This window comes from Planococcus citri, chromosome 1 (genome assembly GCF_950023065.1).
Source record: "Planococcus citri chromosome 1, ihPlaCitr1.1, whole genome shotgun sequence".
NCBI classification, from domain to species: Eukaryota; Metazoa; Arthropoda; class Insecta; order Hemiptera; family Pseudococcidae; genus Planococcus; species Planococcus citri.
In genome coordinates this window covers 7409702-7427636 of record NC_088677.1, presented here as the reverse complement: position 1 = coordinate 7427636, position 17935 = coordinate 7409702, and the positions used below count along the sequence as shown (strand labels likewise).

The 17935-nt window shown below is 36.5% G+C and overlaps 1 protein-coding gene across 2 annotated transcripts in view; it reads left to right on the top strand.

Moving 5' to 3' along the window:
- LOC135846476 (cytoplasmic polyadenylation element-binding protein 2-like) overlaps positions 1 to 17935 on the top strand; it is a 273109-nt gene that overhangs the window by 221653 nt on the left and 33521 nt on the right. For both annotated transcript variants that reach the window (XM_065365595.1, XM_065365588.1), the window contains exons 4-7: positions 2992 to 3104; positions 6918 to 7128; positions 9954 to 10135; positions 10653 to 10763. In XM_065365595.1, the coding sequence (XP_065221667.1) occupies positions 2992 to 3104; positions 6918 to 7128; positions 9954 to 10135; positions 10653 to 10763 (617 nt within the window). The remainder of the gene's footprint in view (positions 1 to 2991; positions 3105 to 6917; positions 7129 to 9953; positions 10136 to 10652; positions 10764 to 17935) is intronic.

Genomic DNA, 17935 nt, shown 5'->3' with positions numbered 1-17935 from the left:
GAAAGTCTTTTTTCAATCTCATCTTTGCTGATACAATTCTTTTGTGCCATATGTTGTATGAGTCAATGTTTTTGCAGTGTTTATTATGTACATATGTGTAACATCACTCTGCCTACAGCTCTAGTTTTCTTGTTGACTCCGCTGTAGATAACGATGTAATTTCCAGATTCGATTGTTCCACTTCCTTTCTTCTTTGTTTCAGACATCACGTCAAAGTCTATATTTCTGCTGCTTAGAATTTTATTCATTTCTGCTTCCTTGGCTGCATATCCTCTTACATTCCAGTTTCCAAATTTGTATTTTCTTTCATTTGCGTGCGTTTTTATTTTAACCAGGGGTTCACCTCAGCCTGGGATCCTATTGTTCCACCCGTTTCCTGTTGTTTGTGTATTTTGAGTAAGGTAGATTTTTGTCTGACTTGGTTACCAACCATGCCAGATATATCATGGTGATAGAGCTGCTATCTAGGCCTCTGCGCTTACCTGGTTCTCTTTTAGTCGCCTTTTACAACAGGCAGAGGGTACCATAAGGATATTCTTAACCCGTCCCTACACAGGGGAATATAAATTTTAAAGTAAAATATTTCATTTCTTGTCAGGAATGTCACGAATTGCAATTACAGTGGAGTCTTGATAACTCAAAGCTGAAGGGAGAAAGAGTTGACTTCGGGTTATCGGAGTTTTCGAGTTATCAGAGTTCGAGTTATCAGAGTTCGAGTTATGGAAGTTCTTTTTGGTATATTTTGAGTTAGTGAAGTTTGAATTAGATGAATGTTTTTTTTTACATTGGAATGAAGTGGAAGCACATATTATGCCTGAGAGGCAAAATGTTGGCAACGTTCGACTTATAAAGGTTTTTTATATATTTTTCAAAAATTTTACTTTGATTTATCAGAGGTTTAGGACTTTTTGCTTCAAAGTAAAGAAGTGAATTTTGCATCGAGTCTTATGGGCAGGGTGTCTAACACTCCTATTTATCCTATATATCCTATAAAAGTCCTTTTATTTGCCTATGACACCTTTTTGTCCTTTTAGTGTCCTATTTTTCAACAATTTTATCCAAAAGTCCTATTTTTTCCAATATGAGTTTTTCAAATTTTCAATTTTTCCCACTTTCTTTCCGGAATTTTGAACTTGTAGAAAAGAGCTGATTTGTCGACTTTTGTAGAACTTGAATCACACATTTTTGAGAACTTCTGCCCTCGCTTTGCTCGGGCTATTTGCTTTTACTTTTCCCAATATGTAAATTATTGTTCAAATTCAAGAAATGTTCAAAGTTTGAATCAGAAAGATAAACTCCTCCTTCTTTACCAAATTATACCAATTTCTTTTTACTTCTCAGCAAAACATGAATTTTTGAAAACTTTGAGCCTTGCTTCACTCGGGTTTGTTTGCTTTTCTTTTCTTTTTGTTGAATTGGGGTGTTGAATCATCATTTTTGAATTTTAAGATTTTGTAGCAAAATATAGGTAACTTATCACTCAAAAAAAACGTCGTTTTTATACCTCTCAAAATACTGAATTTCTAAAGCTTTTGCGCTCGCTTCGCTCGGGCCCGTTAGCTTTTCTTTTCCACTTTTAAATTTTCAAAAAAAATTATAATTCAAATTTTAAAATTTTGAAGCAAAACATTCGAAAAATTTGTGCTTTTTTCCAAATTTTCCATTAATTTTTTTACATTTTTTAAAAATTTGTTAGTTTTAAACAAGTTTTTTATTCACCAAATTTCTTTACATTGACAAGAACCTAAATACATCAAAAATTGTAATGATAAAATTACCTTTTCGACGTACGCTTGCTTGAAAATAATCTTGGGATATTTGAAGACATTGGATAAGCGAAAAATTTGGAATGTAAAGTTTTGCCTCGCCCACTGCATGCCTCCCCCTTTTGAAAAATACCAAGTGTTCAAAAACTGTCCTGTTAAAAGTCCCGCTAAAATTCCTGTCGCTAAAAACTTGAATATATATTTTGACCCCCCCCCCCCCCCAATACATTACAAAATTCCACAGTAATGCTGGAAAAATGACCTGCTGAACGTCCTGCTAAAAGTCCTATAAAAGTCCTATTTTTTCATTTTGAAATTTTGTTAGACACCCTGTATGGGGAGTTGGAGGGAAACAGACTTTGCTTCGAGTTAACGGAGTTTGAGTTATCGAGACTTCACTGTAATTTTAAATAAAAATAAAATATTTCAATGGTTAAATATATTTGGTTGCGAAATAATTATTGTTTTTATGATTCCACTGTAAATATTCAAGAGATAAACATCTTCTGTAATCATAATTATTCAATTAATTATGAATTATATTTCAGATTTGCTAATATTTCAATTTTTCTCGGGGGGGGGGGAGCGGAAGACCCTCCAATATCACTGAATTTTTTTTTCAAACAACACTCAAAATGAAAAATGAAAAAATTCACGTGAAAAATTTGCATTGAGGCCTCAAAAAACGTCATTTGTAGGCCTCTCGAAATCAAATTTTCAGAAATGTTCGTCATTGCTTCGTTCGGGCCAATTTGTTTCTTGTTTCAAAATTTAGAAACTCACATTTGAGCCCCCCCTCCCCACAAAAAAAATCAAAAACAGAAATTGAAAATTTTTACATTTGAGCCCCTCTCCCAAAAAAATCAAAAACAGAAATTGAAAATTTTTATATTTGAGCCCCTCTCCCAAAAAAATCAAAAACAGAAATTGAAAATTTTTATAAGTCATAATTATGAATATTAAGTACATCAATCGGCAAAATTGGTATTTTTTCCTCAATATCATTTGGAAAATTTTTAGTCAAACCCCCTAACCCCCTCCCCATCTCAAAAAACCTATATATAATTTTAGCTTCACCTTTAGAAATTTAACCAAATTACATATGTATATTCTCTCCTGGGCCTCCATTGGCTCTCGACGACCCTGAGTTTGTCTTGATTATGATTTGTTATAAATATATTTTAATATTTTAATCATTTTTTCTCGTTGATTTCCCTTGTTGCAGAGGAGATATCGAATAGTTTTCGTCGATTTGGACAACTAGTCGTGGACTGGCCGCATAAAGCAGAAAGTAAATCTTTCTTTCCACCCAAAGGATACGCATTTTTACTGTTTCAGGTAAAAATAATTTCACCCTTTATAATATAAACTTTCTCATGTACATATGCACGAGTAGGTAGTAATAATCCTGGCTAAAGTCGTAAGTACGTCATATTTACCATGCAACTATAATATTACGTCGTCGTCTTCGTCGCAAAAAAAAAAAAAATAATACATAATGTACGATTTAATGTGCTCGTCGTCGTCGTCGTCGTCTCGTATAATAATTCTGAAGGGATGGATGTATCGATGTTTGGGGCTGAGGGTATGAAGGGTAGGCGTGTATGGCGTGGCAAATGAAGTAAATAAATGCGTAACGCTCGTGTGGAAAATTTTTTTCAATGTTGCCTCTCTGGTGATTGACTTTTTGTTGCGGTGTGTGGTAATGACGTTAACAGGGTAGATGATGAAGGGGGCACAGGAGGGGTAAGCTCGATATCTACCTACACACTGAAAATAACTCCACGTCGAGTCTGACTCTGATCGGATGTCTGTATGCATAGAGGGTTAGAGGGTACGTGTATTCGGTCGTCGTCGGTATATTATAAGATGGTTATTTTATACGGATTCCAGGGTGTGTGAAGCCTTAAAAGCTTTCTCGAGCTTTTCTTACGCTATTATCGCGCTATTAATTAGTAATTTAATTTAAGAATCGAAACAGAGCGGAGAGTTTCGAAATGGAGAAGAAGAAAAAAAACGACGACGTCGTTGCTTGTAGTAGAACTATAGATTGGATACGCGAAACGATCGATAAAAATTTATTAATTCTAAAACATTATCGTCGACGAGTATTCGATAGAGAAATGTTCGGTATTCCGGTCAGGAGTCGTTTTTTTTTCGCTTCGATATTGTCGTCGTCGTCGTAATAGTAGAACGATGCGATGGCGGGTGTGTGAGGATGAGGATATGGGGATTCGAGTAGTACGAGCGCTAATTGACGAAGGAAAACTTTCGTATCGTGTTGAAAATTAATTTCGAAATGAGTGGAAAATTTTGTCTGTGGGATCGGTCGCGTCGTAGGGATGAGTGATCGGGTGAGTTGTGAATTCGGGTTGGAAATTAATGAATTGTTTGCAAATATGATGTGAATGTGTTCGAAAAAAAAGCTGGAATTAGTAATCAGGTCGTTCTCGAATGAATCGTTTGAAAAAATTGTGCAATTCTTCGTAACTTGAGGAGTTGTTCAGGGAAGTGATTCAGTTGTTGTAACGACGGAAAAGTATTTGCTCATTTAGATGATTCAGTTTGTAGTGAACGATTCGCTCGAAGAAAAGATTCAGTCGTTCGTTGAAAGAATTCTGTTGTTAGAGCAAGAATTGTTTGGAACAGTAATCAGTTCGTTCCCGAATGATTGATTCGTTATTCTTTCGATGAATAGATAAAGTCGTTCGCGAATGATTCGTTCGAGGAAATGATTCACTCGTTCACTGAAAAAATTTGGACTTCAGCGCCCAAAGGCCCGATTCGCCTGAAAAAATTATAACTTCGTTCGCGAATGATTCGGATTTGGTATTTGAAGAGGTTCACACGTTCGCGAATGATTCGCTCTAAGAAATGATTCACTCGTTCGTCAGAAAAATTCTTGTTTTTAGCGCATGATTCGCAAGAAAAGTTGATCATTCGCAAATGATTCGTTTAATTGAGAGATTCAGTCGTTCACGAACGATTCGTTTGAAGAAATGATTCACTCGTTCATGAACGATTTGGTACGATGAATATTTCAGGTGTTTTTGGTGCATAATTCAACGTCTGTAGAAGGGATCATTTGAACAAAGTGATCAAGTCGTTCACAGTAATTATTCAGAAAAATGATCAGATCGTTCGTTGATGATTTTGTTCGATGAGATGACTCTAATTGTCCATTTCAAGTATGCCAGAAAAGTAATCAGATCGTTCATAAAGTGATTCTGTTCGCTGAGATGATTCATTGTTCTCGAATAATTTTCTCAAAGAAAAAATTCAGGATTTGATAACATAATTGTTAAATATGACAGAAAATTAATCAGATCAGATCGTTCGTAAATGAATCGTTCAATGAAGAGGTTCAATCGTTCGCGAACGATTCGCTTTAAAAAAATCATCAAGTAGATCGTTGTATAAGACGTACTGTATATGTATATGCCGGAAAAATGATAAAATCGTTCGCGAACGATTCCTTAGATGAAATGATTCAGTCGTTCTTGAACGGTTTGATACAACTATTGATGCTTAGCTAACAAATATGCAGGAAAATGTGGTCAAAACGTTCGCAAATGATTCATTTGGTTAAAAGATTCAATCGTTCGCGAACGATTCGCTTGAAGAAATGATTCTTTCGTTCGTGAACAGTTTGATGCAGTGGCTGAAGCATAGAAAATGATCGAATCGTTTGCGAACGATTCGTTCAATGAAATGATCCAATCGTTCACTAATGATTCGCTTGTAAAAATGATTCATTCGTTCCAGAACGATTCGTTTGATGATGAAAATCTGATTATTGACGCATAGCTCATACCTAAGTCTGGCTTGTGAAGTTTTGAGATCGTTCGCAAATGATTCATTCAATGAGATGATTCAATCGTTCGCGAACGATTCGCTTGAAAAAATGATTCAATTATTATCGAACAATTCGCTTGAAAAAATTATTCATTCGTTCGCGAACAATTCGTTTGATGATGAAAATCTTATGCCTAAAAAATAATGAGATCCTTCGCAAATGATTCGTTCAATAAAAAGATTCAATCGTTCGCGAACGATTCGCTCAAAGAAATAATTTACTCATTCGAGAACGATTTGTTCGATGTACCTATAGCACGTACCAAACATGTAGGTGAAGTGATCACTGATCAAGTCGTTCGCAAATGATTCGTTCAGTAAAAAGTTTCAATCGTTCGCGAACGATTCACTCGAAAATAATGATTCATCAATTCGAGAACGATTTGTTTGAACAAATGAATCCAACTTTTGACCCATAATGCGAATAATCTTTCGTTCAATGTAAAGCATCGTATCACTAGTATCAGTCGTTCGCGAATGATTTACTCAAAACAATGATTCAGTCGTTCGTGAACGATTCACTTCGTGGATAAATTGAGTTGTAATTGTCGCATAATTCTCCAGGATGAATAATCAAGTCGTTCGCGAGTCATTCACTCGAGATGCAAAACCCCAATTTCTCGAGTGAATGGAATTTTCGACTCTTTCTGAAAATTTTCATTAATTATCGCGAATTTCGAACCTTTTTCCAGTCTTTTCTGCGTAGAAGGGTGTCAAAAGGAGCTAAAACGTAATACCTCGTACACTGTACGCTTCATTCGCCCTTGAACGATTGTTTTCCATAAAAAATACGTGAATTGCGATCGACAAAATACGATGTATTGATACGTAAGTGAAAAATGTGTATGTGTAGTTGTGTGGTATGTGTGTGAATGCATTATTGTCGTGTATTTGTGTACATTACGACGAGTAGGTATTATCGAGCGATAAAATTGGGTTAGTGGCGTATTGACGACGACGACGAAGACGACGTACGAGTATATGTAGAATCACATACGCTGAACGCGTGGTGTAGGGTATTTGAATTTTTAATGCGATTTTGAGTTTCGCATTCGCTTTCGCGATCGATTTAACGAGGTTTTTATTGGTTCGAGTATACGATGACGATGACGACGACGACGACGGAGGCTGGGGTGTTTTTCTTTTACCTTCTTTTCGGTAATTAGGTGATTTCAATCGACAATGCGTTGTAATGTATGTACGTCTAAGTAGTGCTACATAAATTTGACGATCGAACGTTTTTAGCCAACCTGTTTCGATTGATTCGTTCATTGGGTTTGTTTTTGGCTGTTACAGGAAGAGTCATCTGTGCAGACGTTGATAGATTCGTGTATCCAAGAAGACGATAAATTGTACTTGGTTGTTTCGTCGCCGACGGTTAAAGACAAAGCGGTACAGATACGGCCGTGGAGGTTGAACGATGCTGATTACGTGTTGAACGCGTCTTTACCACTCGATCCGAGGAAAACGGTTTTCGTCGGTGGAGTTCCGCGACCTTTGAAAGCGAGTTAGTATTTCATCCACCTAATCAGCGTCGACTTGAATCAAAAACGAAGCCAAGAACTCCAGTTTTGTTTAGATCTTTTCATTTGTCCCTGATTTTTTTCAAAATGTTGAGTTCAGGGATTGTGATGATTCGATTCTTGATCAAATCAATTGTGAATTATTCATCATTACTGACAGAGACGTTTTTGGGCACTACAATGGGTCATTCGTGAACGATTTGATGCCAAATTTCACCATTTCGAGCCATTCAGGAGCCTCCAGCAAGATCTTCATTCTCTCCAAAAAATTTTCTGCTCGTAGAGAAATGTTTAAAATTTGCTTGAATTCATGAATATTGTCCAAAATCAACCCTCTGAATTCTGATTTTATCATTTCGAGCCATTCTGGAGCCTCCAGCAAGATTTTCATTTTCTCCAAAAATATTTAAAAAATCAAAAATTTTCTGCTCGTGGAGAAATTTTTGAAATTTGCTTGAATTGCCGTATCTTGTCCAATATTAGTCCTCTGAATCAGAATTTCATTATTTCGAGCCATTCTGGAGCCTCCAGCAAAATTTTCGTTTTCTCCAAAAATATTCAAAAAATTGAAAATTTTCTGCTCGTAGAGAAATTTTTAAAATTTGCTTAAATTGACGTATCTTGTCCAAAATTGACCCTCTGAATCCTGATTTTATCATTTCGAGACATTCTGGAGCCTCCAGCAAGATTTTCATTTTCTTCAAAAATATTCCAAAAAACAAAAATTTTCTGCTCGTAAAGAAATTTTTGAAATTTGCTTGAATTGATGTATCTTGTCCAAAATCAACCCTCTGAATTCGAATTTCGTCATTTCGAGCCGTTCTGGAGCCTCCAGCAAGATTTTTGATTTCTCCTGAGTCCTGAAATATTCAAATAAACCAAAAATTTCCTGTTCGTGGAGAAATTTTGGAAATTTGCTTGAATTGCTGTATCTTATCCAAAATCAACCCTCTAAATTTCGAATTTCATCATTTCGAGCCATTCTGGAGCCTCCAGCAAGATTTTCGTTTTCTCCAGAAATTTTCGAAAAATCCAAAATTTTCTGCTCATGAAGAAATTTTTAAAATTTGCATGAATATCTGTGTCTTGTCCAAAATCAGCCATCTGAATTCGAATTTCATCTTTTCAAGCCATTCTGGAACCTCCAGCAAGATTTTCGTTTTCTCCAAAAATATCAGTTCTATTCAAAAAATCAAAAATTTCCTGCTCGTAGAGAAATTTTTGAAATTTGCGTGAATTGCTGTATCTTGTCCAAAATCAACCCTCTGAATTCGAATTTCATCATTTCGAGCCATTCTGGAGCCTCCAGCAAGATTTTCATTTTCTCCAGAAATACTCAAAAAATCAAAATTTTTTGTTCATAGAGAAATTTTTAAAATTTGCACGAATTGTTGTCCTTTGTCCAAAACCAACCCTCTGAATTCAAATATAACCATTTCGAGCCATTCTGGAGCCTCTAGCATAATTTTCATTGTTTCCAGAAGTATTCAAAAAATCAAAAATTTTCTGTTCGTAGAGAAGTTTTTAAAATTTGCTTGAATTGCTGTATCTTGTCCAAAATTAACTCTCTAAATTCGAATTTCATAATTTCAAGCCATTCTGGAGCATCCAGCAAGATTTTCGTATTCTCCGCAACTGCAAGTAATTAAAAAAATCAAAAATTTCCTGCTCGTAGAGAAATTTTTAAAATTTGCTTGAATTGCTGTATCTTGTTCAATATCAACCCTCTGAATCTGAATTTAATTATTTCGAACCATTCTGGAGCTTTTTCCAGCAAAATTTTCGTTTTCTCCAGAAATATTCAAAAAATCTAAAAGTTTCTGTTCGGAGAGAAATTTTTAAAAAGTTGCCTGAATTGCTGTATCTTGTCCAAAATCAACCCTCTGAACTCGAATTTCATAATTTCGAGGCATTCTGGAGCATCCAGCAAGATTTTCGTATTCTCCAAAAGTAATTTAAAAAAATAAAAAATTTTCTGTTCGGAGAAAAATTTTTTAAATTTGCTTGAATTGCTGTATCTTGTCCAATATTGACCCTCTGAATTCGAATATAACAATTTCGAGCCATTCTGAAGCCTCCGGCAAAATTTTCGTTTTCTCCAGAAATATTCAAAAAATCAAAAAGTTTCTGCTCGCAGAGAAATTTTTAATATTTGTTTGAATTGATGTATCTTGTCCAAAATCAACCCCCTGATTCTGATTTTATCATTTCAAGTCATTCTGAAGCCTCCAGCGGGATTCTTGATTTCTCCAGAATATTGAAATTTTTCCAGATAGCGTGGAAAATCAATTTTGACGGATAAGGAATCAAGTTGTGTAATTTTCATAAATTTTCCAGAAACCAAAATGTCAATTTGGACAATTGGAATTATGCTGCTTCTAAAAATCCTAGTCCCTGACTGGAGGCGGACTTCTACATATAAAGGTTCCCTTGTCAGCTCTAATTATTTCAACGAAATTTGCTCAGTATTTGGTATTCGGGCTTGGTTTGGCATTGGATTTGATTTTGGGTCAAAATTCTCCTGTGTAAAATTTTCAGGAAAAGTAGAAAGTAGAGAATTTTTTGGTATTTTTTTTGACATTGTAAGTCCTTTTGTCCCCCCCCCCCTTCCCAGGAAATTGAATTCTCTTATGACAGAAAAGAGAATAAAATAGTTTTTTTTTGGTAAAAATGAGTGCTCCTTTGACCTGTGAGGGGAGATGTCTCTTGAATTGATTACGATGGTCCTGTCTTCGTTTTTGTTTATTTTATATGTACGTTTATTAAACATATTATTAATTTGCTAATGTTCTCGGTTTATTTCCAACAGTTGAACTAGCCACCATCATGGATCGTTTGTACGGATGCGTTTGCTACGCTGGAATCGATACGGATCCGGAATTGAAGTATCCGAAAGGCGCTGGAAGAGTGGCGTTTAGTAATCAACAAAGTTACATCGCGGCCATTAGCGCAAGATTCGTTCAATTACAACACGGCGATATTGATAAGCGGGTACGTGCTTTCTCCATAAAAATACCTCTTCGTACTACATATACTTATATCATACAAATGGCATCCCTATAGACACACATACCTACTGTACGCCTTATAGGACACCGCTATGGTATATAAATAGAAGTCGAGGAAGAGGCGAGGGCGAGTAAAAAGTAGAGGAACGAGCGCAGAGAGAAAAAAAATACACAAACTGGCATCGATTCTTGCGATCGCCTACGCTTTGAATTCCTCGAGTATGCGACGTCGACGTCGTCGACGTCGCCTTCTTCGTTATCCTTCGTTGACAATGTGTTGACTATTAAAAAAAAGAAAATATTGGACGGAGCGAGAATACGAGAAATGGAGAAAGAGAGAAAATGTTACGTGTGCGGTGCCTTTAGTATAGGTACATATACAAGACGTGTCTCTGTCTTTCCATCAATGTGGTTTGAGGGGGTTTCTTTACGAGGATGGTTTATTTTTCATTACTTAAAAATAAAATAATATACTTATACTAGGTTTATTTTTATAACAGGTGGAAGTTAAACCATATGTGCTGGATGACCAGATGTGTGATGAATGCGCCGGTCAAAGATGCGGCGGCAAATTCGCACCTTTTTTCTGCGCCAACGTTACGTGTTTGCAGGTGAGTGTTAAATTATTCGGTAAATATACGTTCCTACGTGATGGAGGTGAACTAGCGTTTAATTGAGTTGTTTAGGAGTTCGTATTTCGTACGTGTGCGTGAAATTTCGAGAACTTCGAGATAGATATGCTGAGGTAACGGGATCAGTTACGATGGTTTGGAGACTCGCCGATGGAAGGTCAAACTTTGGAGGGAGTTGATGATTTTTTTAAATAGAGGATTTGATTTTTTTGGCCTAAAACTGTTCTTTGAAAAAGTCAAAAAATGTGATGGGATAGTCGTTTTGGAGCCTCCAGCGACTTTTTGGAAATTACTGGAGCCTCCAGTAGATTTTTGAAACTCGAAAATTCCAAAAAAAAATCATCGAAATGCAGTGAAATCGGCTGCAGGTAAATTTCAAGTTGTTTTGGAGCCTCCAGCGATTTTTTAAAAATTCTGGAGCCTCCAGTAGATTTTTGCAAATCGAAATTTCCAAAAAATATCATCAAATGCAGTGAAATCGATTTCAGGTAACAGATTTCTAGTCGTTTCGGAGCCTCCAGCAGATTTTTAAAAGCTCGAAATTTCCATAAAATTTTCCAAACAGACCTGGAAATCCAAAATTTACTCGGAATTCCAACTTCAACACGTTATCAAGTCTGCTGCAAAGGGTTCAAGTCGTTTTGGAGCGTCCAGCAATTTTTTGAAAATTCTGGAGCCTCCAGTAGATTTTTAAAACTCGAAATTTCCGCAAAATTTCATTAAATGCTGTGAAATCGACTGAGGGTAATGGATTTTTAGTCGTTTAGGAGCCTTCAGCGACTTTTTGGAAATTACTGGAGCCTCCAGCAGATTCTTAAATGCTTTAAATTTTCATAAAATTTTACTAAATAGAGTTGGAAATCCAAAATTTACACTGTAAACAAAATTTCAACACGCTATCAAGTTGACCCTAGTTGGGTTCAGGTTATTTTGGAGCCTCCAGCGATTTTTTGAAAATTCTTGAAGCCTCCAGCAGATTTTTGAAACATGAAGTTTCCACATAATTTCACTAAATGGAGTTAGAAAGCCAAAATCAAGTTTAAAAAATTTACTGGAGGCTCCAGTAATTTCCTTGAAGTTGCTGGAGGCTCCAAAATTCCTTAAACCCATCAGAGATTGACTCAATAGCGCGCTTAAGTCGGAGTGCAACGTGAATTTTGGATTTCCAACTCATTTTGACAAAATTTTGTGGTAATTTCAAAAATCAAGAATCTGCTGGAGGCTCCAGAACTGCTCAAAACGGTTTTAAAACCATTTCCAATCGATTTGGCAGGCTGAAAATAGCATATAACTCGAATTAAAGCTTTCCAGGTCAATTAGGCAAAATTTTGTTTTTTTCTCATTTTTGACCTGAATTTGGGTTTTCAAAATTCTCCAAAATCGAAAAATGCACTTTAGCCCTCATTTCCAACCAATGGTCTGGGTGACCAGTAATCGCAGATATCTACGTACTCGAATCATCAGCACACGTGCGAAAAACTCACTCCTTCACAGGAATACAAAACTACATACAAAACTATTAAACTACAGTATTCCATAATGACTGCTTTTTCTCACTTTCCACCCCTTTTACAATACACTCGAATCGCCGAAACGGTATTTGTATGCGCGAGAAGGTCGAGAGAGGAGCTCGAAGGTGTTGATTTATCGAGATCATCTCGAATGATATGTTTTGTCTGCGAAATAAACTCACCTCCTGGTGGCGTCCCATCCCGCCGTCGGTCGTCGCGTCCGCGTCCGACTCCGTCGTAAATCTCGAACGTATTGTTTTCTAATCTCTTTAAAGTTGCATTGCATCGCACTATAAAGTAAACGGATAGAAGGAAAAAACTTTTCACCCGATTCGAAATTCAAACAATAACGCGAAAGTTTAGAAATCTAATTATCTTACGAGCAAGAGTCGATTTTGGATCGGTGGAACGCTTCCTATCCTGTTACCCGCCGCGCCGCTCCGTCTCGATGTCCCAAGCTGGTCTGGACTGGAAGGTGGTGCTCCTTTTTGCGAATACCCTTTAGATTGGTCGAATGTAGCGAGAAATTATACTTTGTTGCGAATTACTCGTATTTTGATAGTTGTGTTGTTTCGAGCTCGAGCTCGTGTTCGGGATTGGTGAGTTTTAAAGGTTGCTTACCTAATTGGGGGGAAAGTGGAGGCAATTTGATTTGATGAAGGGGATGAAGAGTTCGTCGTTGAATCGGTTCAAAAATGAATGGCTCGTGTACCTTCTTCCCATTTGAATCTCTCAAGAAAAATAACGCGTTAAGTGTATTTTTTCGAACACCTTTTGGGGTGGTTTACAGGGTGTTCCATTAGAGAAGTTTGAACGATTCGCCTAGTGGTACAGCAATCCGAACTACACTTGTGTTAATTACTTTGCAGCCCTTATAAATTGAAGGAGCGAAGTCATTGGTAACTGGGCGTTGATCTATCTAATTGACTATTAGGTTGCATAACTATTCGAATGTTTTAAATAACTTGAGGTCTGGAAAACCAGCAAAATCTGTAGGAAAATCATTTCTATGAAAGATTGGTCAATTTTTTCTAAAACGTGGATCTTTTATGCGAAAATATACCCTTTAGTTTACTGTTTAAGCCATGCTCTGCTACCATTTATTGATATTTTCGAAATTGCAAGTAGAAATAATGAAATATACTATGTTTTCAACTGTATTGCCCATGTTCTGAACCATCCTCTGCTACCATTTGTTGGTATTTTACATTGTAAATACAGAATATATCTGTTTCCCAGTGTATTGCCTATTGCACATGTTTTGAACCATATTCTGCTACCATTTGTTGATATTTTACATTCTGATCAAGGAATATATCCATTTCCTAGTGTATTATTCATGGTTTGAACCATACTCTGCTACCATTTCACTAATTTCACGACAGAAATCCCATATTTCTATATTTATGTGAACTATTTCTGAATCCAAAGTCATGCTCTGCTACCATTTCTCAATACTCCATATCATAAGAGTGCGCTGTATTTGGATTGGAATTCTAAATAAACAAATTATTGTGCTTGCATGTTAAACCATGCTCTGCTACCATTTATAGAGTTTTCACATCATGAATATATGATTTCTCTGTTTTGAAGCATATGACTCGTGGTTTAAACTGTGTGCTGCTACCATTTCTCTGTGTTTTATACCCATACCCGTACCCAAAAAATCATACAAGGAATACCTGTACCCATACCTGCACCCATACTGTACCGTGTACTGCTGTACCATACCATACTGTACCATACTGTACCAGATAACTATTTTAAACCCAAATACCCAACAGATTGGGTACTACATTTGGGTATTCCACCAAAATTGTATCCATAATAGCAAAAAATGAAGAAAATCCTATACCCATAACTGTACCAGAAAAATTATGGAATACCATACCAGATCCTCTGAAAAGAAATTCTGTACCCATTCCTGAAAACATTTAGGTACAGAACCCCAGTGAAAAGTTAAAATCTGTATTAAAAAACCCGACATTTTCAAGATTTTTGGAAACAAAAAGAAAGGTATGCTTCATACATTTGAAAGCCAAAGCCAGCTGAAAGCTTTATAATTTTTATTAGAAGCTAATAACAAAAGGCTACGTTTCAGTTTTTGGCTTCTGGTCTTGGTTCTGCAGGGAAAGTTTGCTGGTGAGTTGGTTGTCAATTGTCATGAACTCCAAACATTTTCTTCCTCTTTTTGGCTTCCCTTGTATGTATCTCTTCCTGTACCTCTAGTATGAAAATACAAATTTCTAGAACTTGGTGTGCTACATACTTCATTTTTCTGTGTTTAATTTCTTCGACTATGATTTCTTGTTCTTCCCCTATTCTTGCTGGGACCGAGTTCTTCCATGATATCCTCGGTAGCCTTTGGTAGCACCAACTTTCAAAGGTTGTGACTTTTTTCTCACATTCTACACTCGAGGCCACTAGAATCAAATGTCTACTTCTCCACTTTTTTTCAAAAATGAGTTAAGCATGGTTTGGTATACTACAACATGTGCCGCATCCGATGAAAATGTCAAAATTTCAATTTTGTGTAAGGAAGTATGGTAAAACAGCGTGTAAAGTTAGGGGTTAGAATCAAAACTCTACTTTTTTAATGGAGAAGTCGAGTTTTCAAACGAACCTGGCGGATTTCGAATGAAACACTAGTGTTATGCCTTGAAATTGGGCTTGAAATTGAATAAATTCATCAAGTGAGGACCCTTCCCCCAAAAAACACCTTTCATTTTTATTAACAAAAATTATTTTTTTTTACTTTGAAAAAAAAGGAAAATAATTTCAATTTCCAAATGAATGGTCAAAAATGCAATATTATTTTAATTTCTCAAACTTTCCAAGCTTTCTTCAACTTTTAGCACCATATTACTAGAAAAATGTTTGATTAAGTGCCCTAAAACGATGTAAAAAGTGTACGGTTGGAGACAAAACTTAACTTCTCCTAACTTCAAACTGCCCAGGAACTCTTACGGCAACGCGTAGGGTAAAACAAACATGTGGGTCACTATCGTCTTGTTGGTACAAAAATATTAGACATATTACCTCGGTATTTTATGTTACGATAAATGCTAGGGAGGTTTTTTGCGTTTTTCTCAAAAAGTTCGAAAATGGAGAAGTAGAGATTTGATTCTAGTGGCCTCACTCATGGTCCATATTTCACATGAATATATTAGCAGGCTTGTCAGACCAGACCAAAAAACTGGACCAATGACCACGACCCAACCCGACCCAAAAATGCACACAAGACCAAGTGGACCAGACAGGACCTTAGACCTCTTAAAACAAATGTATGTGAATATCAACTGAACAGATAACCCTTTTCAGAAAAAATGACAGGGACAGACCGAGACTGAAGACCTTTCTAAAAAATCAGACAAATGACTGCGGTTTGGACCTCAGTTATGGCTACAAGCCTGTATATTAGATTAGAACTATCCACACTTACCATGCATAATCCACATTTAGATGTTTCAGTACATTGTTTAATTTTCTAATGTCAATCAAAAAATTCTCAATTTGCAAGACCCAATCCCCCCACTCCCCAATAGCTGTCTAGTTTACGCATCACTGCTAAGGTTCAGAATGATATGCTTGAAAGGATTTGTTGAGTCTTGATTGAACATTGGTTAGCTTTGTGCATCTTCTGTGGTTCACGTGTTTTACTGCACCCAGATGCAAATTTTTCATTTGAGGGCGTCCCAGAGTCTTATCAGTGACGCACAAGGATGATTTTTTGTATGGACATAGATTGAATCATGTTTCACACTATCAAATGCTTTTTCATTATCAACAAATGCCAGAGTTTCCCTGTAGGCTTTCAGTGTGGTTTGAATTAGCACGTCTTTCAGCAAAGTGATTCCATCTTTGGTTCCTTTTTTGACATTAAGTAAGTCATCCACACTAAGTTTCCGTGTTTCACTAAGATTTTCATCCAGTTTATTCTCAATTCTGACTTTGATAATGCATAGCAGCATTAGCAGCAGTTTGAGTGCATGACTGATGGAAGCAATGGTTCTCTGTAATCTGCATATCAAACCATCCCCCATTACCATTCAGAGCTGTGGGACTGAAACGATCCCGAAACCGAAACCAAAATCATTATTTTTCTTGATCCCAAAACTGAAAACATCCTGGAAGCAATATAATTCTGAACTCAAAACAATCCTGGAACTGAAACAAAATCGTTTCGATCTTGGAATTTCAATTTTTGCCTTTTTCCTGTGATTTTATTTTGATAAATTGTCATTTTACATCATTCATCATCATTCATTCAGATTATAATAAACATTACTCGACAAATTAGGAAAAATATGCATTAAAAATGGTAAACTTATTACACTGTCTGATCCCTCATGTCAAAATGTCCCATTTTTTAGACCCCTTGCAGGGTTCATTTGTCAATTTGGGCTTAAAATTGGTTGAAATGGAAATCTCAAAACCTGAACAGATTCATCCTGGAACTGAAACAATTTTTTCAATCCCAAAATGAATACTGAAACCGAAATGAAAATTTAGAAGAACGAATCCCAAAACAAATCCAATCCCCAAATCGGTTCTGTCTGACAGCTCTGCTACCATTCCTAAATATTTCACCCACAGAAGCACATCATCTAAATTTTTCATCTCAATACATGCGTATCAAACCAAACTCTGCTACCATATCTTGATATTTTGCATGAGAAATGTGTTAACAGATATCAGAGGTAGTTGGAATTTTTCACCATGGATATGAAAAACATTCTCTCAAGTGGGGTGCTTGGAAAGTTGATTTTTGAAAAGAGCCTGATCTAAAAGTTATTTGGGGGGGGGGGGCAAACTAACAAAATTTGGAATTCCTGACCAGAGAATTTGTGGTGTGTCATGAGGGAAGCAGGCTGATGGGTAAAACATGAGAAGTTCAGAAAACCTGAAACAAATCACACCAAATTAATTTGTGCTTACTCGTGTTTTAAACCGCGCTCTGCTACCATTTCATGAAATTTCCTTTCTGAATGCAAAATACTGCCTTTGGATCTCTCAATCAGATCACGTGTGGATTATTAATGAAGTCCATGGTTTGCTGTCTTTGTGTTAGTGTGGTTGCCTATTAGCAGTGTTGTCCTATCGAACGAATAACCCCCTCCCCCTTCAACTAATGTGATTGAATTTGTCTGGAAAAATGGGACAAGTCGAAGAAAATCATTTCTTCGAAAGATTGAGATGGTTGACACCCTACTGATGAAATCAGCGGGGCATGTGTATGTATACTCAATGACTTAGTTCCTTCAATATTTAAGCTAGGCAAAGTATTGCACGTGTGGTTAGATTGCTGTATTATCAGGTGAATCATTTCAACTTCAAATAGAACACCCAGTAAAGTGTTGCTTTTACATAATATAACCCTTGTCCAATTGCCCTTCCCCCTCCCTTTGCTAAACTGACCATTACTTTGGGTTTTGGCAAAGCAGTTTACTTGGGTTATTTTTGCATTTTTGTTCGAATTTTGAAAATGTAGAGGTGTCAATGGAGGCCTAATGGGCTGACATGAACTAGAGTTGCCCTTTTAAGGGCGTTCATGCAAGCCCATTTGACCACCATTCAACCCCTCCCGGACCATTTTTAAAAAATTTGATTTTCAAAAATGCGAAAATGAACCAAGCTGCA